We start from the raw sequence: 26,158 nt of genomic DNA, 5'->3' as shown, positions 1-26,158 counted from the left end.
TATATTATGGGCCCAGTCATCACTTGTCTTCTCAGAGCAGTTCAGGACCTATCGAAACTCTCTACCTCATCGTCCCTTTAAAATGACGGTTGTGTCTTTCAGTCAGTTACCTACATAACTTGTACCAACACTTCTGTTGCTTTTCCCGACTAATTTGCACTATCTCTGCTTTGTTTGGATTAAGTTGCTTCCAAACAAATCTTTTTTGAGGTCCAAGATCATTTTAGCATTGAAGAACTTATGCTTGCTAAGAGCCTTTTGATATAAATAGGTCCTATATTTTGCCCTGGCCTTAATTTCTTGTTGCAAGATTCTTCTATCCTGACTTGTGTTTAGTTTTATGTTAAGTTTAATTGTTTAAATATTTTAGTTTTATGTTAGTTTAATATTTAGTTTTGTAGAGATCTAGTTTAAACAAACTTCTTTATAACTAATAAATGACCTTGTAGTATATTTATATTGGGCTGATTGGTTGGTTCTTTTTTTTCATAAATTTTAACTGCTGCTTTGAAAAATAAAAGTAAAAATTCAAAAATTAAAACTTTAAGATTATTTACATTCATGATTATAAGCCTCTACCTTTATTTCAAATATCTGTCTTTATGAGAATAGCTTAATGCTCACTTTGCTACACATCTGGCTTTAAAGTTATTTCATAAAGATAGTCATCAAAATTTAAAAAAAAACACAGATTTTTCCAAATTCTGTCTCTTTTATAACTGGGAGTGAAATTCAGTGTCAGTCTTAGCCTGCTATGGCACCATTTTAACATCTAAAAATTCAGCAGTGTTCTGCATTGCTATTTTTATAATCAGTCAAAATACTATTCGCTGGACTATTTCAAAAGTAATGACTTGAGCCATTCTTTCTACAGAAAACAGAATACTCTTTGAGGTAAGGTGGCCATCTTTACAATAGATGATAAAACTTTTGAAGGAATGAGGGAGAAACCAGGCCTCCATTTCACTGCCACATAAACATACCAGAAAATGCTTTTATGCCTGCTTCTGTGATATGCTGAAGATGTTTCTAGACACACTAACCTAAGACTATCAAGTGATGTGCCAGGAGAACTAGACTCTCATCATGTTTATGGTTTGGAAGATTAAACATTGCATGAGACTCACACCTTCTGTGTCTTTTCCCCCCATCTTTACTGATGATCTAAAGACTTAGATGAATGTCTTTCCATTACATATCTCAGTTCTGCTGTCTATGAAAGAGAAATACAGACATCGAACATACATTCATTAGATACTATTGCTTGAAATCAGAGCTGACTCTCATCTTCACCTTCTTTGTTACTGTGGTACTCATATTTATCATTTCCAAAGGCAGAAGTGCAGGATGTATATTCTGCTCTAGCCCAGGAGGCCTGCATCTGGACTTCTTAAAGTTGTGTAAAAGCTGTGATGATTAGGGAAAGAGGAAAATTTTGTATATACTTTATTCCATTATATATATTTTCTACCATATATATTTTGGAAGCTTATAGAACAAAATAATTCAAATTTCTTTGGGATGTGTTATGGGGGTGAGGACTTACTGGGTTTTGGAGGTCTTTTTGATTGTTTATTTCTTTTAAGATCACAACCTCTGTCATCATATTTAGTTACTGAGGTCATATTTATGTCATATTTAATTATTTGATTTAGAAAGAATAGATAAAATTCGGCCTGGCAATATAAGTTGTCATCGGTTTTATCAAGGGTGACATTGGAATTTTTCTCAAATATTTGACACACTGCCTTTCTGAGACCAAATAGTTTTGGTCCAAATATGATTTATGTCAATAGGCTTAACTACAGTCTGTTACATTGTCAAAATGAATTTGTAGTTTTTGTTCATTGTGTATTTGAACTAAAACAGTAGCTAGTAAACAGTTAGGTCTGTTGCGCTAAGCAGTGCACAAACATACAGTAAAGGGTTGTACCTGAGTTGCAGAGTGAATTACTTAAATACATACTGCAGTCAGCATGAACATGGTTTATGCCACTATAACGCAAATCAGACTCACTATTTATCTTATGCCTGTCAGTGTCCAACACATTTCAGAAACAGAATTATTTCCCAGTGTGACAAAATGATATGAGAAGCAATATTTGATAACTTATCTGTTAGAGTTTTTTTTTCTTTTTGTATACAAATATAATTATTTATTTATTTGTATTTATATACCTGTCTTACCTCCTCCCCCTACCCACCCAACACAAGAATAAGCAATAAATAATGCTGATAGTATTAATTGACAATTTTGGAGACCTTACAACAATTTAAGTAATAAATGCTTTGGTAATTTTAAAATTCTTGTTTTACTTCTTTTGGTTACAGTTTTCTTTTTTAAAGCCAGTCAGATGTGAATGATTTGCCTGATAAATTTCAGAAATATGGATAATTCCATATTGGCTCTTCCTAAGAAAGTGGTAGCTGTACAAAACTGTATTTTATTATGACCTTAACTACGCATGCAGATGGGCTTCATTTTCAATTCATTTCAAAGTTAACTATCTATTAGAGCTCTGTTGCTCTTCAGTGACCTGCTAGCCCACTCAGAATTTAATGGTGTCCATCAGGAGCTATGCCAAGCTATTTCTAACTGAAAAGAAGAGCAGACTTGAAAAAAAGTCTTTGGTGAAGGCATAAAGAAAGAGTGGAGAATAAAATAGGAATGCATTCAATAAATGTTGGGGATAGGAAGTATCAGTCATATAGCGAGAGTTTCATGTTTGGAAGGATACATGTTCTACGTCTAGTGGTTTAACTGCAAAAATATTCTCTGTCCTATCTCTTTATAGGAAAGTGGCATCTTGGGATGAACTGTGAAAGCAGTAATGACTTCTGTCACCACCCCCTCAGTCATGGATTTGATTACTTCTATGGGCTTTCTGTGACCAATCTTCGAGACTGCAAACCTGGGCAAGGCAGTGTATTTTTGAAAGGAACTGAAAAATCCATTGTTACCTCAATCCAAATAATTGGAATCACTCTAGTCTCTTTGGCAGCAGTGCATTTTGCTGGCTTCTTCAAAGTACCTTTCCAAGCATTGGGCTGTTGCTTGTTAATAACTGCTGTTTTACTTGTGGTTTTGCTTTTTTTCTTTTATAATTTTCGATACCTGAACTGCTTCTTAATGAGGAACCATCAGATTATCCAGCAGCCACTGTCCTATGAGAACCTTACTCAGAGACTGACAAAAGAAGCTGTACAGTTTATACAAAGGTAGGTTGTTAGCTGTGTTAGGAGTTATGCTGGCATTTCATGATGACAATGCTTCTTAAAAAGTATAAAATGCAGACTGGTGTGCAAAAGGAATATGTCATTATACATTATCATGATTTCTTTCGTTAAAGGATGACTGAAGATGCTAGTTAATCTGATTAGTGAAAGTGACCATTTTACAGTAGAAAGTAGGTATACAGCAGGGGAAAATTATCACTTCCTCTTAATCTCTGTGGTATTTTCTATGGGGTACATAATTATTTTCTCTTTAAAAATTACCAACTAGCTATGTTTATGTGTTTCAGAATGTCTCCTTAAAAATATATATTAAACTTCTAACATTTTTTTGGACTTCTATTCTTGGGAATTTCATGTAACTTAGAAAATCTCCTCTAGTGTGACTTAATTGTATAAAAGTTAGCACAATGTGAGTCATAATTTGAGTTTTCTGGAGCAAGAAATTCTTCATCACTGTTTTGATGCATCCACTAAATTGCATTCATAAGGCCAATTTATTAAAGTTACTGAGGTTTTGGATGATCCCATTTTTATGTCGCATTCATTTTGAAAAGATCTGATTTATAGAAGTTTGGAAATCAATTTTTTTTGCAAGAGGCATTTTTTTAATATGGATCATATGGAGTGACCCGAACATTGGCTGTATAAAACCATCCCAAATCATTCATGATTTTTGCAAAGTTAACTACTTTCATCTAATTAACCTTATGCCCAGTCTTGTCTCAACTGTTTGTGTGTGTGTGTGCGTGTCATCAAAGCATAAAAGTATACATGTGAATTTTTAAAATATAAATCAAAATATTTGAAATAAAGTATTTCATCCACATAACTTCTTGAAAAATAAGCCAGTGAATATTTCTATTAACTTTTGAAACAGATTGCACCATTTCTAAAAAAAAGTTAATCAAAGATAAAATCATGTTTTAAGACATAAAAAGTCCCTTAATTACTGTTCTGAAAAGTAGGTACCAGACAGTAACATGTGAATGTATTCGCATAATATCATTACTGAATGAAAGCTTACAGAAAAGAATTTGAGGAAATTTCACTAGAGTAGTCATGAAGACTTTTAACTAGAAAAACTGCTCATCTAAAGTACTAATCTTTCATTGCAAATTTTCTATTGTTTCAATTATTATAAATATTTGACATAGCCATCTGTACTCATGATACCAAAACAAAATGTTTTTGAATCAAAATTTTTTAAGTGAGTAAGTCCTCCCAACAATCAACAAGTATTTACAAGTAAACTCATACATCTTTATTTCCCCGTAGCAATGCTGATAGGCAAAGGTGCTTTCTAAACTACATTCTAATTATTTTAACAGAAAATGTTTTGTTTACTACAACCATATGCGAACACACACACCTCCCTCTGGAAACTGCTGGACAGAGGTTATTTGCTTAGTGATCGAGCACTTGGTGATTTGCAAAAGATTCTTCAAAGAGCACGTCAGCGATATACTGGTAGATTCTTCCATGATTTACCAGCATATTATGTGCCTACAGTGGTTAATAATGTTCTGGGCCTACAGTGGTTAATAATGGGTATATCTGAATGTTTCATTGATTTCAGTGTAATGGCAATAAATTGATAGGTGCAAGACAGATGAGTTCAAGATTGGGAATGGATGCTGGAAAACTAGTAACTTTCTTAACTTTACTAATATTCATAATGTGCACAACATTATCGTGTAGCTTAGTGTTTAGAGCTGGCAAAACAGCATATGATCTAACTCAGCATAACTCTGTTGACTCAACTAGAGGTAAGTGGATTTAGATCAGCTGGGCACATGCCCCCAATTCTCAGTGTAGTTTCCAGACAAAAATTATGTTAAATTGAAGCAAAGGTTAATAGCACATATTGGTAATTTACAATAAACTACATTACAGAAATGCTACAATTATATTGAGAATTATAACCCACACAGTTCAGAGTCAATGCTAAATTAAAAAAGAAATCCAAGCATATTAAGGTATTGAGAAACAAGTAGGTCATGCAAGCAATCTTAATTGTTCCCTATAGTGAATTCGTATGCAAAGTATTTGGCTATAAAACTTGCTCCTGGGGAAAAGAGTAAATAGGTTAATATACACTGAGCTGACCTGTCCCATATAATAGTATGAACAAAAAAAATCAATACTTGTTTTCTCACACTGGTTCTGACATTAAACAGTTCATACCTGTCAATTCCAGTGCACCAGTAGACCATTGCCTTTAGTCTACTGTCTTTGGCTATTTGTAGGGGAATGGCAGTATACAGGCAATCAGGCTGCAGCAGCAGGCATCCAGCCCTCTTAAGCAAATAGCCACCATGTTTTTGGAGGCCACAGTTGCTTGATCCAAAGTACCTGTGTGGTTCCACTTCCTTCACGGAGCAGGCTCACTCCACCTTTGTGTTTGGCCACATGTTCAACTCAACACTGGATTTCTCACAGAGGCTTCTTTTGTTTGAATAACGTGGTAAGCAGCAAGCTCAGTACTGTACCGCAGTGATCAGTACAAGGTAAAGCACAAGTATACCAGTGCAAAGAATTTTGAATTCAGAGAATTCAGACAGTTACTCCTCTAAACCAATTGCTAATACATTCTGCCATCCAGCTAAAAACATCAGTTTTCTTGCCTATTGTAATTGATTAATTATCTTTACAATAAATATATGGTAATTCTCTGATCTTCAACAGCTCTGGTACATCCTGTATATGCTATGTTTCCTGATCTAGATGTATCTATCATACAACAAATCTTCTATAGACCTTTGTAAATTCTTTGGACTGTAGTCAACAGACTTCCTGTGAATTAGTTTTTTGTTTAGTTACTTCTCAGTCAAGTTGCTAGATGTATGACTTCGTAGTGTTGGGTCTGGTATTTTTCAAGCCTTTTTAGAATTTCTTTATAGCAGATAGCTGTTATACTTACTCTTCTTGATCTATTTTTGGGGAGATAATACTGTATTTGTTCTTCCTTGTACTATGTGTGTGTTACTATTTTAATTTGCTTATAGGCAGACTGAAAGACAGGAAATACAATATGTAATGCTCAGAAACTACACTGGAGAAGAACAGGTAAATTACAAGGGTCAGATCCAATGTGTAAAAACAAATACTAATTTACTTGCTCACACTCATTGTATGTGGACAGGTCAACTCAGTGTATGTTAATTCTAATTACTTTTTCCCAAGAGCAAGTCTGTATACATATTGTAAAACTTTCAGAATACTCTGTAGACATTACAGTATATTTGAAAGTCAAATGGAGACTAATTATTTTATGTTAAGTTCAGTGTAGTTACCACTTATGTCTCTTCAGCGTATCCTTTAGTAAATGACCTGCTGCACAAGCAATTCAAATTTTGAAAATGCCAAAGACCTATTTTTAACTTCTTAGAAATCAGCAAGAGGAAAGTACCACTCTGTACTACAGAATATCTCCCTAACAAACAAAGACAACTGGTTGCCATTAATAATTATATTAAAAAAAAAAAAAAGCCTAATGAAATCTGACTTCTGTGAAACAGTATTTGCATATAAACCTATGCTTATAATTGAAAGTTATGGTGAAAGTGATATTTGAACAATTTTCTAGCAGATTTACTGATTTCAGTGATAGATTATCTATCCATAATACTCAATTTTGTGGTGATAGTTAATAAATTTGTGATTTTTTTTTAATTTTATTTCATTCTTTAAAACAGTGATACTATATATATATATATATATATATATAGTTATTTTTAACAGACCTGGATTTACAGTTTTGCTGTATATAAGTAGGTGTTAAGATCGGGTAGTTGGCATGCTGCAGGGGGTCTCATTTGGAACCAAAGAATTAATAGGAGTTAGAGCTCTGAAATCAGATAATTTAATGACTTCTACAATAATATTCCCTATAGTTTATAGCAAAATACAGATTATAGAGAAGAGTTCATATATCTTTGTATATATACAATGTGTATGTGCAGATATGTTTTTAAAAGTTAGTAACTTTTAAGCTAAAACAAATTTACTGGATCTTCATCCCTTTTTCTCAGAGCTGTGCTTGTTACTTTTAAATAGAAGACTTAGAAGGAAGAAGCTATGGATTTTATATGCTTTAGGTCCATCTGAGGATGAATAATCACAGAATCACAGAATCGGTAAGGTTGGAAGGGACCTCTGGAGATCATCTAGTCCAACCTCCCTGCTCAAGCAGGGTCACCTAGAGCATGTTAGACAGGGTTGCATCCAGGCAGGCCTTGAAGATCTCCAGAGAAGGAGACTCCACAACCTCTCTGGGCAAACTGTGCCACTGCTCTGTCACTCTCACAGTACAGAAGGACTTCCTCACAGTCAGGCGGAACTTCCTGTGGTTCAATTTTTGCCACTGCCTCTTGTCCTGTCACATGGGACAACTGAGAAGAGTTTGTTCCTGTCCCCTTGACACCTTCCCTTCAGGTCCTTATACACATTCATAAGATCCCCCCTCCGTCTTCTCTTCCCCAGGCTGAAGAGGCCCAGCTCTTGCAGCCGTTCCTCATAGGGTAGGTGCTCCAGCCCTCTGATCATCTTTATAGCCCTACGCTGGACTCTCTCCAGTAGCTCCATGTCTCTCTCGTCCTGGGGAGCCCAGAACTGGACACAGTACTCAAGATGAGGCCTCCCCAGGGCTGAGGAGAGGGGCAGGATCACCTCCCGCGACCTGTTGGCAACAGTCTTCCCAATGCACCCCCAGGAGACCATTGGCCTACCTGGCCACGAGGGCGCATTGGTGGCTCATGGTCAACTTGTCATCCACCAGCACTCCCAGGTCCTTCTCTGCAGTGCTGCTCTCCTGAAGGTCAGCCCCCAGTTTGTGCTGGTGCCTAGGGTTATTCCTCCCTAGGTGCAGGACTCTTCACTTGCCCTTGTTGAACTGCAGGATGTTCCTCTCTGCCCAACTCTCCAGCCTGTCCAGGTCTCTCTGAATGGCAGTACAGCCCTCTGGTGTGTCAGCCAGAAAGCCAATTTAAGAATGGTTAAGGATTTAACTAGGTCTGTAATAATTTGTTAAGTGGAAGACTGCATTGTGAATGGAACACTTTTTAAAACAGTAGATCTGCATACTGAATTCCAAGTGTATGTGTGAGAGAGGGATTTAGTAATGAATATTAATTGTGTAGGTGAGAAACTTCATTTTTAGCATGCTTACAAGAATGTACTTTTTGAAGGAGAGAAACAAAGTTATATACAAAGGACTTAAAAATATATATGGATTGTGTACCTCATGCATTTAGAGGATCAGATAAGCAAGAAAATATAGATATCAATGATATCTTGGCAATTTACATGGAAGAATCTTTTCAGATATACTGAGGTGATGGAGGCAAATCCCCCATTGAGTATCTTCTACGAGCAATCACATTTTTCATGTTTTTATCTTTTCTCCCTTTCTCGTTCATCTTTCTACAGCTTTTCCGGTTTTGATAAGTTATTCTCAAGTGATTGAGAGTTCTTTTTTTCTGATGAGAATTCTGAAAGTATGAAGAAATGCCTGTTTTAAGGTGTGTCTTTGAAAAGAGTAAGACAAAAGTATTCATTCATTCATGGATAATAACAATGTTGTTAGCTCCGTCAGCAAACAGAACAGAGTAAAATCCAAACTGAAGGATGAAGTCCTTCTTCAATAAAACTAAGCTAAGTTTTACCTTTTTCTTCTGCAAGAACAAAATCTAATGAAGTGCTTTCAACCAGTCTAGTCGCAAAGAACACTCTCAAATTGGGGATCTAATCTAGAAATACAGGAGGGAGACAATAAGCACATCCACTGTGGATATTGAATAATAATAATAATATAGACTTGAATAAGAAGAATGTTTTTAGCAAAACTTTAGTAGAAGCTACACGAAAGGAAAACTTAGGCTTGCATCTACCTGTATTGACACACTTGCATGTTTACACTGAAAATACCTCACCAGATTGTATATTTCAATGTTTTTGTTTTTTTCCATTATCAGCATTTTAACTGATATACTGTGAACATGTGAAAATGACACATTCTCATTCAGTAAGTCTTATCAAGTCTTATCTACATGCATCTGTATGCACACAAATGCAAACAAAAAACGCCAGGCAGTTTTCAATGCAGCAAGTATTTAGAACAAAATACTGGAAAAAGTTATGAATCTGTGTGTGAAAGGGACCTTATACTTGTTGTACCTTAGTCTTTAAAGCTGTGTTTTACAGCTCAAGCCTACATTAAGTCCTTGAATACTGTAAAGACTCCTCACCCTAAATAAAAAGAACCCAGTGCTGTGCAATGTAGAGGCATCACCAACAATGAGAAGAGGAAAGGATACTTTAAGAAGTTATCAAGATCAGTTAAGCAAGCATTAAAGAATGCCTTATGTTAGATGGTGTAATCACTCTGACCGTGTGATTCATGTTAGGATAAAAATTCAATGCTACGTTTGAGCAAGTGAATCTCAGATCTTTTGGAAATGAAGTTCCAAGTGTCTGAACTGTGTAAAAGATGGTGGCAATATATTTTCAAAGGAGCTGTTTACTGAAGTGCTTCTGTTAATAAAAGGAGAGTTAAGCTGTTATTGTCAGATTTCTCTCCCACCTACTAGCTGATATTGTCATTACATTTTCAAGGTCACAGTAAAAGTAGTCAGTTATGATTTTCCTCAAAGAGTTTTGGCAGGAGATAAATAGCTGCTTCAGATCTTTTTATAGGATATTAATAGGTGAGACACTTCTCCACCTGACAGTAAACTGTCAATCAGAACCTATCAATCTGAGTTCCAAAGAAGAGAATGATTTAGTGCCCTTCCATATCAATTATTGATTAGATAGCTCTTCATGAAAGTTAAATCTTTGTGTCATTAAAACAACAACAACAAAAAAGAATTATTATCTCTTGAAAATAACATTTATAATGGACACTTTTGAAACTCACCTTTAAGAATACTTGTATACATTTAGAAGTATGCTATATCTCTGTGGCATTAGAAGAAGACAGTTTGCATGAAAGAATAAATTGTGCCTGCATTATTGTAGCTGTCTACTAAATTTATGTGATGTTTTACCCCAGAATTTGTACATTACTGTCAATTCAATTAGCTGTTTTTATGGAAGAAGTCAAAGATGATCTTATACTGGAAAGATCTAAAGCTGTAAAAATTGCAAGTTGAAAAAAAGTCAGCTGCCTTGCAGAAATGTTGTTTAATGAAAGGTCAGTGAGGTCAGTGTTATATCAATACCCATATTAAATATGAAACTTATGAAATGATTGTACATTTTTTGGCTTGAAATTCTGACATACTTTCATTTTCTTTGACTCAGAAGTCTACTGCATTATTTGTTGCTACAGTAATGAAATGTTCTCAACATATATGACTTGTATTCTATCAACTTGCAGCAAGTACAGTCTTGCAATAAGTGAATCTTTTATGAATAAGTTTTACTTTTCTGTATTTTTTTAGAAAATGGAGTTTATGATATTTAGTGTTTCTCAGTACTAAGATAATACAGTGTATATGCAGCAATGCATGAAGAAAATTCAAATAATTTTGTTTTAATTTTCACATGAGAAGTATTCTACTTGTACTGTGAATATTAGAGTAATTTTCTGAAAAAGAAATATTTTATGAAGAAAAATTCTCAGTCAGAAACTGAGACAATTATCAATAGTCTGAATAAAATTCTCCTATTTTGTGTTTAAGCATGTCTGCCTATGCCAGTAAACTGGAAAGCTTTAACCATGCAACTTCCACAAAAGACATTCAACTAAGGACACAGGAAGAAATCATAAATACACTAAATTAAACCTTCTTATCTTTACTTTAGAATAAAATATTGATATCATATGAATCCCTCTTATTCAAAGACTTTTAGTTTTCAGGTTCTTGATTACTAAAGGTTAGGGGTTTTTTTCATTCTAAAAGAGCAGTTTGCATGTGCATTTCTGTGTTGTTCTCTGCCTTTGATGGATAAATCAACTGTATGAGGAAATATAGTATCTCTTTTGACTTGGACGTGAATTATAGGTATTACCCACTGCAAATTTCGTGAGGGACAATATGGCAAACAGAATAAAAAATACTCTGTAATTTCCTGTGTGTTTTAAGGTGAGATACAGACAGGTTTTCTGATTAGTACTTTTCTGATTCAACTGAAATCTACAATTTGTGTAATGTACTACAAATGCTTTTACAGCGTATAGCATAAATTTGGCTAGCACTCAACACTTTAAAATTCTATAAATAATGTATAAGAAAAAATTCTAGTCTGAGCTTTACTCTCACAGCCTGCTGGAACTGATCATAAATACCATGCTGACAGATCACATGAACAACAAAATTTACAGAGAATCTATTTATTGTGTTCTGATTTTCTTTTTCCTCAGTTCAGGAAGCAGACTGAAGACAATGGAGCATGTTCATTACTGTGAGAGGAAACAAAGCTCTGTATTAGCATGTATTTTGAGATTATTATGTGTGCTTTGATACAGCATATTTATATGCTTTATGTACTGATCACTTGCATACACATACAGCATTGAATGACAAGATTTGGTCATGAACCTTATTCTAGATTAAAAACAGAGAAAAAGTGCTAGTGTACTGGGTTTGACATTGTCAAAGATATTATAGCTTATTTGGTCCTGGTACCTTATATTCCTTTTTCTTTTTAGGGGGGCCCTGCTGTAGAAAGATCTCTTTGTAGAAATTCTGTTATAAAATATGCTAAGTATTTATTCTGGACTTCTGGATTTATTTTTTTTTTATTTTTTATTTTTTTTTCCAGGAACACAGATGCACCATTTCTTCTTGTCTTGTCTTATCTTCATGTCCATACTGCTCTGCATGCATCAAAAAATTTCACAGGAAAAAGCAAGCATGGCTTATATGGAGATGCAGTGGAGGAAATGGACTGGAGTGTAGGTATGTTGCGTGTGCTTCTGTCACTGATGGAGGGAATTCATGGTACACTCTCACTCATGTCCACTAAATGTAGAATTCTTCAATCTAGGTATCTACAGTGTATCTGAGCTACTTGCCTTTTATACTTAGAGGAAAGAGACACATGGTTAGAGGCATGATTACTGTGACCTCTTGTAGTATTTGCTTTAGGATCAAATTGATTTTGTTCTAGAAATGCCTACTCTTTTTTGACTGTAAAACTAGTTTGTGTGGGCTCAGCAGAGATGTAGACATCTTGACTGTGGACATTAAAACTAAAGAAAGTTGAATTCAATCCCATGAGCTTCTAAGTGTCAGCTAGACTTGAAGATACTGTGACTCTATAGGTTATCTTCATTAATGGGTATACTAACTCAAAAAGTGACCACATGGTACTGTTATCAAAATAATTTAAAATGAAGTGACTGTAGTCAAAATAATTTTATGATTATTTTAGTGAATTCTCTAAATCAGTGAAAACAGTCAGGTAAGATCCACTTCTGTCCATGAAAAATAATCAAATAATTTGCTCTGCAGAGCCTTCCGTTCTCTTTCAGACTTGAGAGCAGCCAGTCATTAGAACTTTAAATAGGCTTCCTTTATCTCTAGACATATTGGAATGACTCTCTGATTCCAGAGGTATCACCTCTGGAAACAATTCAAAGTTCATGTTTGAAATAATCATAATAGAACATAGCAGTATTAAGAGCTAAAGAGAAACTTGCTTACCTGCTTCCCATATACCCCAAGCAAATTCTGTTTTTGGAACAACTCACTACCAAATGGCTTTCTACAAGAAAACGGTTCTTGTTTATTAGATTACTATAAGTGGATACACAACTTTGATTCATACATATCTTTAAGCTATGCAAGCTTATACATTTAAAATTATATATATTTAGTTTCATGTTATGTATCAAAAGATTTTAGCTATAGAAGCTGGGAGAAGAATGGGTAACACAATGCATTTCATGGCTTGTAATATATTTAGGGCAGTATTTGCAAAAATTAATAAATGTTGAATAACTTTGTGGGAAATTCTGAGATGCTGCTTAAGAGGAAGATCTGACGGTTTGGGAGATAATTGTATTAAATAAAAAAACTGTTCCATATATCAGATTTCCTAAAGAGACAGTGGCTTCCATTCAAGCTGTATAACACCCTGAATCACTCCTGTCGGTGGCCGTCAGCATGTAGTCAATCAAGTGCTGGCATTAGGGTCATGTATACATGCATTCTATCACTTCCATTTACATCCACTATTTAGTAAGCTACTGAGCATTAGCTGATTTTTACTCTCTTTTTTTTTTTTTTTTTTCTTTTTTTTTTCTTCTACAGTAGTAAGCTTACTCCAGCCTAATTGTTTTATCATGCTGTCATTAGGTTTTGCTGCCTTCTTCAGGAGAGGGTTTAAACAGCAAGTGGAGATCTTGTTAATGATGCAGGAGTGGTAACATATTGAAAGCCACTACTTTCTCCCTGGATGACCACAGGCTCTTAGGAGATATGTAGAACATACCAAATTGTAAGCCAGCAACATATTATTAAAAATAATATGTTATGTTAAAAATAATATGTTGGAGATAAATCAGAGCTCCAAATCTAGTAGTAATAGCATAGGAATTTCAAATTTTGTGTAATGCAGATTAAGTAAATACAATCTCAGAGAGAAAATGCATGAATTTCCTCATGTGTTGTCCTTTACAATTGGGTTCAGGAGCATCAGGAGCAGCAGAGCTAATTAATTAGAAAAAAAAATCCTCGTTCGCTAGAAATTAGTGTACAAGCATCGAATTTGCTTCAGCTGAGGGTCTGGTTATTTAGTTTGGCTTGTGTCTTGTGAGACTCTTGTGTTGACAAGTTGCATATTTGCTCCAGGAAGCAGTAAAAGTGTTTAGATCTTCTGCTACTTTCTCCTCTGTTACTAGAATGATGAAAAAGAGTTACAGCTAACATTCCCAAAGGAGACTGGGGGAATACTCTAGCTTTTCTTTTTTTCAGTTGAAGGGAATGCCTCCATTAACCTCCATGGAAAATTCCAGTCTTAATTTATTCAAGTATGTCAGATAAAGTAGATTTATTCACCATATTGCTGATGTCAGTTACCAACATTTTCTTGGAATACTTCTGTTGTTGGCATTAGGAAAGTCAAATAAAATTGTCTGGAAGAGCTGAAAAAGTGAAAACTATATGATTTCCCCAAAGGGAAGTTTTATCACTTGTTAAACTGAAATGAGTATTTGTGCATAGATTTAATGTAGCTTACAAAGATAATATGAACAGAATAGCCCAGTTATAACCATAGGCCGCAAAATACTCTAATTAAAGACAACCCAGGCATAGGAAGAAAAAATGAACATATGGAAAACTACATTATAGCACAACATAAAAAATGTTGGACAACTTCTGGGAAAAGAAACACCAACTTCAGCTTAATTCAAAAAGAAACTTACAGTGGATGATCTGCTGAGTGGGAAATATTGTGGAAATTCCCTGTGGATGAGTACTGTGAAAAACAAAGGGAGGAGAGAAAATCAGAGCCAAAGTTATGACTGTCCAATAGTAATGATGAAAAAGTTGTATCAAGATTGGAACCATGAATGCAATGAAAAAATATCCCTGATTTGAGAGATCAGCTTGAATCAGAAAGAAGGCTTTAGCTTCCATTTGCAAGACAAAAAGCAACACCCTTTCTAAAAGTAAGACAGAGAAGTGTATTCAGACTGAGAATCTTAAATAAAAAAAAAATCTCCATTTTCATTTATTTTTTTTTTTAGTCACATAATTTGGACAATAATTCAATTAAAAGACAATCTCCATGCTAGCAGGAGAACAAACCTAAAGACAGATGAATGAAATACTCTTTTAAATATTTCATGTTTATGACTGGTTAAACCAGTATTGAAGAGTATGATTACAGCCCATGTCAAAATACAAAGTCTCTGCATAAGCTTTGGGACTATGTATTTCTTCTGCTTTTGCATATTGATGTATATTTAACAGAATTCAATCCTTAAAGCATTTACTGTAACAATGTCACTGCATGTGACGAGCTTCAGAGGGTTATTCTCTGGCTAATAACATTAATTTTGTTTCAGTGTAGGCTAAGTACCTTATTATTACTATTAATTATAACTCATATGAGAGCAGATGAAATAATCTTACAGTCTAAAAATGGAAAAAGAAATGAATATATCGAATATTGTCCTTTTCTTTCTTCCTTCCATTCTTCTTTCCTTTCTTCCTTCCTTCTGCCCTTCCTTCCATCCTTTATAAATCCTCCCATCCTTTTAGATGTTATCTATACTGTAAATTACATTACACTAATTTAACCCAAACCATATCTCTGCAAGGAGTTTTGGAGCCCCCTGTAGTCTTGCATGCAAGCTGTCTCAAGATACACTGTTTCAACAATAATTTCACAACCTCTTCTTCTGCCCTTGTTAAGAGTAGCAAGACTATGAACAAGTTTTCAATCTTTTATTGAGCAATCACAAATGGATGGCTCAAGCATATAAATTGTAGCCTGGCACAAGCTATGTGCAATGATCTAAATGTTTGTCTTTTTCTTGTGAAGAGTATGTTTAACTTTTTGCAGAAATTTATAAAATAGAATTATATTAAATTTCTCTTTTTTGTCCCCCCTGATTATACATTGTTTTATGGCATTGAATATAATCCAAGTTGCTGTTTAACAAACACTTCAGTAGTGCATTTAATGCCTCCTCTACTGACAGAGCAATTTTTTTACTGAAACATGTAACCTAGAAAGACTTGATATGCAGATCTGGAGAGGAAGAGACTGTGCCATTGTTTTGCTTGATAGTTTTTTGTGTGTGTGTGTGTGTGTGATTTTTTTCATCACAATTAGAAAATAGAGATGACAACTATGGGAGTCATAAAGGACTCACTTTCTAGCATACTGATCATCAGTATTTAGAACTCCTGATTTTTCTTCTAGTTTGCCAGGCGGCTTAATTTATTTTTTTTTCAGATGGCTGTTAAAGTCAGTCCAAACATTCATAATTTTCAGATCAGATCTTTTTAAATTTCTGAGCTTGATTCTCAGTAAAGCTCCATTGAAATAATAGACTTAAAAGCATTTATTGAGCTAGCCCAAATGAGTCTGAAGGCAAAAGCAACAGTGCAAAATTTGGTAACCTTGGCTTCTGCCTTGACTAAGCAGTGCAGAAGTCTTTAAGACCTAGATCGGTGTGCTGAATCACAGTCTGTTATCATGAATGATGTGCCTAATTTTTTAGCTAGCAGTATTTCTCTAGCTAAAATCATGGATATCTGAATAGACAGAATGTTCATTACCTGAGGAACGGTTAAGACTTGTCAAAACATTTGTGATGTTCTGCAGCACCGAGACAAAGTGTATGGGACAAAATAAGACCTGTAATGAACACAGCAAGGCAGAAGTAACGTGTTCATTGAGAAAGGCTAGCTAAGCCATATCTAGTAGAGCTAACAGAAAATCAGACCACTTTTCACACTGTATTTTTTTTGATTCAGTTCTTACCACCATAAGAATTATGTCTATGAAAAGGTGTGGCTTCATGCAGAGTTTTCAAAGAGGAAGGAAGAACAGAAGCTCCACCAGGTCGAATCCAGATCTTTGTCTACACATCTATTTACTTGTTCAGTAATTAGATTTCATAGTGTTGTAACAGAGATTCTGTCAATAAATATGTTCTGATATGAGTTTAGTCTTGCAGTGCCTAAATGTGACACGGTAAAAATGAAATGCTGATATGCCTTTTGTCTGATGAATGTGCATATTTAAATAGATCATATATGTTATGTGTATATTGATCATTTCCTCTACCACAGACTACTATTGTCACTCCGGCTCTGGAGTGATATATATTAAAAGTCTAAGTGGAAGCCCTTCCAATTTATTATAAACTGTTTTCATCTTCTCCTACGGCTTTTTTCTCGAATCCTGCTGTTGTAGTAAGAGATGGTAAGAACATTTTCAGATACAAACTGACAGCTACTTGTAGAAAATTGTATGATAGTATTTTGGAGGCATAAAACTGAAACTTGCCCACAAAACATTTAATAAAGTTCTTCCTCTGATGAAGATGTCATAAAGCCTAAAACATTCACCAAAAGAAAAGGAGGGTCTAAATTTTACAACCAAAGAATTTTCGAAGTGCTGAAATGTAGTACATTCCCTCAACTTTATAGTTTTTGTATGCCTTCATAATAGCATATATGTTGTATCTTTAGTTCCTTAGTAGAAATGTTTTCTTTCTCATTTTAAAATAATTATTTTAAACTTTTATGCCTATGAACTCTTAAGCTTGACTCATTATATTTAATTACAAAATAATAATTATTTTTTTTAATTATTTCCAGTTATTTTGCCCTGTAATTGCACTCCTAGAACATTTTTAAATGCACTTTCTTATATTGAGCAATAACTTTTATCCTGGGAAATAGTATGGTATTGGTAAGTTTCAGCTAAAATCTGTGATGTTCCTTCTTTAGTCATAATTGTTATTGGCTGTTACTGTGAATTCTCATAGCTATATTTTAGTTACAGTTTTTGTGTGCATTCAGCCTCTGTTCAGAATCCTACTCTATTAGTATCAATCTAGAAATAATTCTAGAACAAGTAAACTGGATGTATATGCAAAGATCTGGAATTGACTTAGTGGAGCTTTTGTCCTTCCCTTCCTGAAATCCAGAATAAATCATCTGAGAGTTCTGAATTGTACTAAAAAACACACAAGGAAAACATTAATACTGTGAAAAAAAGAATTCCTGTTAGCTTTAGGAAAATAATGAATGAGGTGTCCTTAATTTTTCTTTCCAGAAGATATTCCTTTTCTAGAGATCCATCACAGATAGAAACTGCAGGCCAAGTTTATCATTGCTTTTCACCTAATATAGTCATTTATAACAATATGAAGTGGATTAAAAAGATGATCAAAGCAGAATGATACCATAGGATGAGGTGGTGGATAATCAGCCTCAGAATGTCATATCCAGGTAACTGTTGGAGGTGTGACATAAACTTAGCTGAGCCTGATAACTTAGAAATTTAACTAAAAATCTAGGGAGCAATGCCTGTACAAAAGGTGTATGTGTATTCCTTTGCCTTGCCTTTCTGAATTTATGCTGATATATGCCACAAGTCTGACAGGTTTATTTTTAAGTTGTTTTGATTATCATGTAAGATGTTCAGCCAGCATCCTTGAGGTATAAGATACCAGCAAGTATAGGTACGTTAGGACTAGAATAGCATTTCCTGCTTTGTTGTGCCAGCCTGATCTTACCTTACCTGATTAAGAGACTATTTCCTCAGCTAAGACAATAGTTAAGCTTTTGAAGCACATTCAGTCTTTAGGCCAGATCTGGGAAAACTGTCAATAAGGGTGCAGATTAAAGACGTCTATAGTTCTGCCTTTTATGATGTGGATGCTTTCCAGTTAGGATCTGGGCTAAAACCCAAACTCATTTCATATGTCACTAAGCAGTAATGACTTTCAGTTGCTACTGAACAGGGCTGAATTTAAGAGGTGACTAAATGATGAAAGACTCCCATTTCCACTATGATAAGCCTCCTGAGCTACCTAATCCTCCTTAAATGCAGTTTTCTTTTTCTATATTATGTCTCTATACACAGCAAAGCTCCTTCTTAGAACATTATTTACAAGATTACAAAGCACATCTTTAAGGAGGCATTCCTACAGCATTTTTTTAATTAGTGAAGGTTAAATAAAGTCTTGGTAATGTGCACTCCATAGTGGAAAAGTCCACTGTAATGCAGCCCATGGTAGTAGTTCTGCGTTGTTCAAAGTTTACTGCCAGCTACTGCATCTTTCATTACATCTGATATTGAAGGAGTTAAATTATCAACACAGAACATTTTAGTACATCATGCATTTTGCTTTACAAATATTTAGTTCATATAACTTTCTAAATTACAAAGTTATGAAAATTGGGCCTAATACAAAACCAGGTAGGTAGTATTGTAATCAAAATACTCTAACTAATGAGAATACTAACATTGCTCTCGAGACAAGCTAATTTTCATTAGTGGGAAAAGGCTCAAAACTTGTCTTAGATCACCTGAGGATAAAACAGTTCTAGCAGTTTTGTGGCTACCTCTCCAGCCATGGAGTTCTATAATGAAATATGCTACCAACCTTTTGCCTAAGTTCCCTCCTGTAGTTATTTAATTGAATATATAAAAGATATATTTAGATTTTGTGGGTTGCTTTGAGGTGGTTGGAGAAAGTCATTATCTATGAAGTTAAGAACACAGTAAAGGTGTAAGCCAGAACAGACCTGTAGGAATACAGTGATTTCTATGTATATTTGGATAAAGGTTGCATATAAAAAGGCAGAGCTGAAAAGAAAGGAGAAATGAGGAGAATAGATAGGGCTGACTTTATTCAAAATGTAGATAATCTCCAAAATATAGACTGAGAAAACAGCCTAACTGAAGCTACTGAGAAATGCATTGATAGAGTGCCTCTACTTAACAGCCTTTTTAACAAGGATACTCTGAAGCTACTAAGAGGAATTACATTTGCCCTGTACCAAAGAAAAGGTATAGGAATATAGTAAGTCACTCATCCAAAGCTTGGGACAAGGATGACAGAGAAACACATGATTTACAGCTCTCTTTGCCCACTTTGGTGAATGTGTCCCTGTTGTGAACCTAAAACCTTCAGTATTGACTTACGAACATGTTTTTACCATCCTTTTTCTTCAACACTTGGATGCAGAAAGCAGTATCTGTCTAGGTATTTATAGAGCATGTAATCATTGTTGTAATAAAGAATGCAATTGAGCTAGCAGGTGAAGGATGATGCTGGTATAACTTTTATCTCTATGAAAGAAGTCTAAATGTGAAACAGAGAAGCAGAGAAACAAAAGATGACCAGACTTTTTAATCTGGACAGTTAAGCCACCCCCTCTTGTACATTCAGGTAGTTTTGAAGTGGATTACCCTATGCCTTAACATAACTGATACATTCCATGAATAACTGTACATGCATACAGACACAAAAAATGTGCAAATTAACATATTAGACTATAAAGTCAAGCACTCAAAGGTAGGAAAAATCTATCCCTTATGTCTCTTACGATATAACCTTTACTCATATGGCTACATGCCATTTCTTTCTCCAGTGAAACCCTGTCCCCTCATTACAGAGTGCTTCTTAATAAGCAGCTATTCAACAGTAGGTGTATTCTTCACTCTTAAGTATGAATTTTCATGTTTTATTTAACACACACTCTTCAAGTTCTGTTTTGAAGACAGATTATGTTTTACATCTCTGATGTTTTCTGTGGCATTACATCACTACAGTATATAACAGATTCACAAATAAACATTTTCACAATGCCTTTGTAAGATGAAGCTTTCAGGTTTTCAGGTGAAGGTTTTCCCTCTACAGATAAAAAACTGAGGCACAGAGCTGATGTTCAGATTTACCTACTGTGATACAGTTTTGTGTCCAGTCACACACTAATCCAGCTCCGGATCTATAGCAAAGCGTTGGGACTTCCATTCAGCTGGCATACAAATTTCCTTTCTGTGCTAACCAGTGCATAGAAGTGGGGAAGAGGAGAAGTAAAGCTGTTTTGTCTTCCAGGACTTGATACACATTGGGGCTGGGATATGGCTAGAATTGTACAGCTGGACTCAGAAACTCAGTATTACTTCTGATCTTGGGAATTAAGTAGTATTTTTTTTAAGATAATGAAATATCTTCACCAACGTATGAGTTAAAATTATATGAACAGTTTCTTTGGTAATTCAGGAAATGCATTCCAGTCCTTTACCCTTTATTTGTAGCTAGCTGCATCTCATTTAACTTAGAAAATAAAAAAATCCTGAGCATGTGCATTTCAGTCTCAGTGGTAATTCTGAGAAGCCTAGGGGAACTTTTAAAATCACCACTCTTGTTTTTTAGATAGAGAGATACAGCTTCTCCATACTTCCTTTGAAATGTATGTTAATTATTTTAAGACTATGCTGTTAAAAATGTGGGATACTAATTCTCAGTGAAAAAAAAAAGCACACAATAAAACTTGTAACAGTACTGATTCCGTGTTGTAGATTCTAGTTCATCAGCAAGCTGGATCATGCTAGTGAAGTGCCATGCAAAAAATTCAAACTGCTGAAGCACAAAGTTATACTAATAAGCTCTTATTGATGAGATTGACAGAAATTATTTTTTGTTATTGTTCCCCCCCATGATAGTCTATCTGAGTGCTAAAACAACTACATTTCTTAAGGGCAGATTGGTAATACTACCAAAGATCATTATTCTAGAAGAAATCAGTTACAGAGTTTGCATTACAGAAAGCTTTTTATCACACCAGATAAGTAATGAAGTTTTTAAGGTTAGGGAAAATATTAGAGAAATAATGCCCTGATTAGTCGAGGGCAGGCTGGTAGAGTTACAACTTCGGTGTTCTCCAGCTTTTTTCCTCAGTGCTTGATTGTAAAATAGGGCAATTATGTATCCTTTCAGGGTGTTGTTTAAGAAAAAAAAAAACGATACTGAATATTTCTATTATGTTTTCTTACCTGTTATTTGTTAATATTACTTTTATTTTTTTTCCTTCGTATTTCATTTAATGTACTCAGGGCATTTTGAATGCTTTTCTTTTCTTTTCCCTTTCTTTTGGTTTCATTGGTTCATGCTGTATATGGAAGTTACTTCTTTCAAATGAGTCCCTTATGCTGTATATGGAAATTACTCCTTTCAAATGAGTCCCTCTCCCTCCCCACCTCTCCCCACCACTGTTTCTTCATAATGTATTCTCCTGGAGAGCACAATGTACTAACCCAGAGAACACCCAGCAGATTTTAGGTTACAGTGTTAAGCTTAATATCCAAAGGAACACCTGACCCCAAAGAAGTTAATTGCTTACTTACGATGATAAAAGTGAAACTCTAAGGTAATCAAAACCCAATCTTAGACCAGCATGGAGTTATATACTACAGCTTCAGCTGATCTAGTAGCTTGTTTTTACAAAAAGGGAGAAGATGATAGGACTTCCCATGCCTCCTTTCCACTAGGCCGCTTGCAGGGGAAGGATGGTAGGTCTAGAGGAAAGGAAAGAGGAGAAGCATCTTTTGCTTTCAGAAAGTCCTTTTTTAGAAAACTACTAAATGGGCTTATGTATAACTTCATACTTAGTCTGCCTAAAATTAGGTGTGATTAACTTGGCCCTTAGGTGCCTCTGTCTATGTGACTTTAAAACTATCATTTCTGTATTACCAAGGATAAAAGCTTTAGGCTCTTAGATTATACTTTAGTGGCAGAGGCATGTTAGAATTTGATTTTATTTCCACTTCTGAAGCAGACTGGAATTTAAAAACAAAGGACAAACAAGGAATAATACAAAACGTAATTGTGTTTTAATCCTAAAGAAAAGAATGGCCTGCCCCAAAAAGTAGTGTGAGTTTTTTGTTTCTGCAAACCCCAAAGATAACTTAATCCTGGATGCTTTAAATAAAAGAGTGAATCAGAATGTCTCAGCATTTCTAGAAAAGACATGAAAGATATTAAAGCACATGAAAAATATTAATTTGGGCTGTATGAAACAGTGTACTGGCAGGTATAAAAGTGCTTCCAATCCACAGTGAAATAAATTTTGCCATCACAAAACTGTAGACATTAAGCAAGTAATCAACCAGTATTTTTTTCCTTAATTACAATGTAATGTGAATAGATACAATTTATCTGAGTCTGTAAGATCATCAGGCGATAAAAAGGCTTTCGGAATTATTTAATAATGTATAATGAATCAGAAAATACGAAAGAGCTATTGTTGTCATATTTTATGTGACGTTTGTAAAATTCTGTGATTTCTTAGCTTTGAAGCTTTTAAATTTGAAGTTAGAAATTCCTTGTCAGCTAAGCAAGTCTATAATTTAATTTCTTACTGACAATTACATCAATAAGAAACTTTTAATGAGTGTATTCAAAAGTTTGCTTTGGCAGATTAGATAGTAAATAGCATTTTCTTTAGAACAGAAAGAAGGGATAGAAAAATAAAATAAAATACAGTACCTTGACAATACCAAAAGCTTTAATAACTGATTTTTGAAAACAGATCTATTCTATTTATAAAGTTCAGTATATGCATAACATAGTTCTTTGAGCTACTTGAGTGGCAGATGGAAAATGGATTTTAACAAAGTGTCTGCAGTAGGTCTGTTAGTCTTTCTGAAGATGAGATTTCCTTCCCTTTTGGTAGATCCTTTTCTTTCTGTAGCTGTCAAAAGCAATGTTGGCCCATCTGATAGTATACATATAGAAATATGGTTATGATACAGTGGTCCAAAACTAGAATCTTAACACCTGATTCCTCCTTCCCATATTGATGCCAAGAAACTCAATGGTTAGGACAGCTATAATATTGCTCTGTACCTGTGATACTAATTTTGTCTTCCTTTAAAGAATTTTTTGCCTTCCTGATATGAGAGGTGCACTTTTGTCTTAGGGTAGAATCTAGCCTTCATTTTTTTTCAGCTCCTCAGATACCATGAGCAGACAATTTATTCTTCTTCTTTGCAAATCCTCTTTTCTAGTTCTTCCCAATGGATTGTCACAGTAGATCACACTATATTTTTTCCACTCCACTGGGCTGCTTTCCATTACCTGATGTCTCCTGCTATTGATAATAGCTTATCAACAAAGAAAGAGGAACAAAAGTGTAATACAATGGAGATAAAAAGGGAAATATCAGTTTGACATACTTTAATATTATACCTCCTTTATGAAGGCATCTCTTTTTAGATGAACTAAAAGAACTTTTTGTATTTAAATTAACCTTTTCTTTTATGTATAAATATTGCTGAATTCCTTGCAACTCAAGTATTAGTTATTCTTCCTAAAGGCATCCTGCTGAATCTGTGGAGGATAAGATTAGATTAAAAAGAATACTTCATGATCTTTGTGTAGCAATATAGAAGTGTTTCTGGTTGGCAGATACCCAGGGCCCTCTAATTATTAATAAACAAACAAACAAACAAATAAATAAGATTTTATTAAGGGACTTGGTAGAAAAAGAAGAAAGTGGTCATTCAAATGAGCAGGAAGATTATCCTGATACATATCCATTCCTTTTAACCATGCTGGGCTAGGTCTTCTGTTTGCATAGAATAATATAACTGCATTGAAGTCAATGGAACCAGACTGATTTGAAGTTAGTAGAACTGCAGTATGGAAAGACCATGGCTCAAAACAAGCATCACAACCTTCCAAACAAATTATATTTTCTTGGAATTTGTTTTAATAAAGCAAAGTGAAGACCTAATAGTTGAGGACAAGAAATATGTTTTGTTTCAAAGTTTAACTGCACTGCCAGAAAGGTAGCAAACAAACAATGCATCTTTCTGATGTGTGCAAGACAGTGGAAAGTATGTGGCTAGCAGCTGTTAGCAAAAAAGAAAAGGAAAGCAGAGATGGCAGGCAGGGAGCAATGACATACAAATGTCAAATGTCCATTATTAGGAGATTAGAGAGAAGACCAAGACCAAAGGTAAGGATAATGTCTGTGCAGCTGGAAGTGGGATGTAATATCCCTTCTGTCTCTTGACTGAGGCTCCAACCACATAAAAAACCGTGATTTAGGACAGCCTGGTTTTAAGGACAGTGTTCTGCTATGATGGCCTTTGTATCAATATTATTTTAATAAGGCAGAAAATTGGCAGATGTATTTTTAAAAAAATCCTAAAGTATTTATATGGGATATTATCCTACATGTTCTTGCCAGTTTAGAGCTGAGGTAGCCGTAGTACATCAACCAGTTGTTGCAGTAACCCCAGGTGTTGCTCATAAATAGTAGATGGCTCATTTAAACAGTTAAAGAGAGCTTTGGGGTCTGTCACATTTCTCTCTCAGAATATATCCTGACTGTCTAATGTGACATTTAATTTCTTCTCTTGTTCAGTATTATCTTTAGGAATATATAGTAACAAAGTAGAAAAGAAGGCAATTGTTTTAAACAGGAGACACCAGTATAATAAATATAGTATACCAAGAAATAAGAATGCAAATGCTCTATTCAGCTGTTTTCGTATTTAACTGTTGTATCTTGATATGGCCATAATGAGTTGCCAAGTACGCTTTTCATACTTTTCCAATGTCTCTGAGAGCAGAAAACTACTTGCTGCACTTACTTCTCTCTGTATGTGGTACTGGAACACCATTCTCTTTTAAGAATATTCACGTAAAGTGTAGAGATTTCGATCCTTTCATGTTCATGGACATTTACCTGTATACAACTTCCATAGATTTGATATTCAGAAGTTTAAGGTTCAGAAAGAAGAAAGAAGAAAGAAGCAGTCCTTTAAAAAAAGATTAATGGTGTAGCGTGGCAAGGGAAGGCGGGTAATCCTCTGCGTGCTTCTCTATCCATAGGACTAGTGCCATTCCTACAAGCAAGAAACATGCTAAGTGAAGCTTTCCAGTGGTTGCTTCCCACATATGCACTGGGGAGCTTACCTTCACAAGGATCCCCTCTATTCCCCAAATACTACTTATTTACAGTTAGATTAATTTTTCCCTTGTATCCACATTATTATTTGAGCTGATCTTTGATGTTCCTATGTAAATAATCCTTCCTCATACCGAATTTACCTTAAAGTTCACCCTAAAAAACACACCTCACAGAGATCCTTGTAAGCAGAGCAGAGCCCTCTTAGGAATCTGTCTTCACACAAGACAGCCTCGTAACTTAGAGTGTTCCAACTTCCCCTTACAGGCCAAATGACACATAGTATTCACGTTGTTGAACCTTTGCAAACTGAGATTAATAACTATATTAGTAATTTCACAGACGCTACATCTTAGATTTTCTCATAAGTAAGAATTAGGTAGAGAAAAGATAAAGAAATGGGCTTGATGACCTCTGGGCACTTATTCTGCTATGTCTGGGAGCAGCAAAAACATCATGGCCTAAGGTGACACCTCAAGTACTTCCAAACAAATTTAAGACGAGACTGTGTATTT

At 34.8% G+C, this 26,158-nt stretch overlaps 1 protein-coding gene across 9 annotated transcripts in view; it reads left to right on the top strand.

The window, feature by feature from the left end:
• STS (steroid sulfatase) overlaps positions 1–26,158 on the top strand; it is a 108,229-nt gene that overhangs the window by 30,700 nt on the left and 51,371 nt on the right. For all 9 annotated transcript variants that reach the window (XM_062601393.1, XM_062601353.1, XM_062601374.1 and 6 more), the window contains 2 exons: positions 2,796–3,219; positions 12,004–12,140. In XM_062601393.1, coding sequence (XP_062457377.1) covers positions 2,796–3,219; positions 12,004–12,140 — 561 coding nt within the window. The remainder of the gene's footprint in view (positions 1–2,795; positions 3,220–12,003; positions 12,141–26,158) is intronic.

Source organism: Rhea pennata, chromosome 1, assembly GCF_028389875.1.
Source record: "Rhea pennata isolate bPtePen1 chromosome 1, bPtePen1.pri, whole genome shotgun sequence".
In the NCBI taxonomy this organism is placed as follows: Eukaryota; Metazoa; Chordata; class Aves; order Rheiformes; family Rheidae; genus Rhea; species Rhea pennata.
This window is presented reverse-complemented; position numbering and strand designations above follow the sequence as displayed.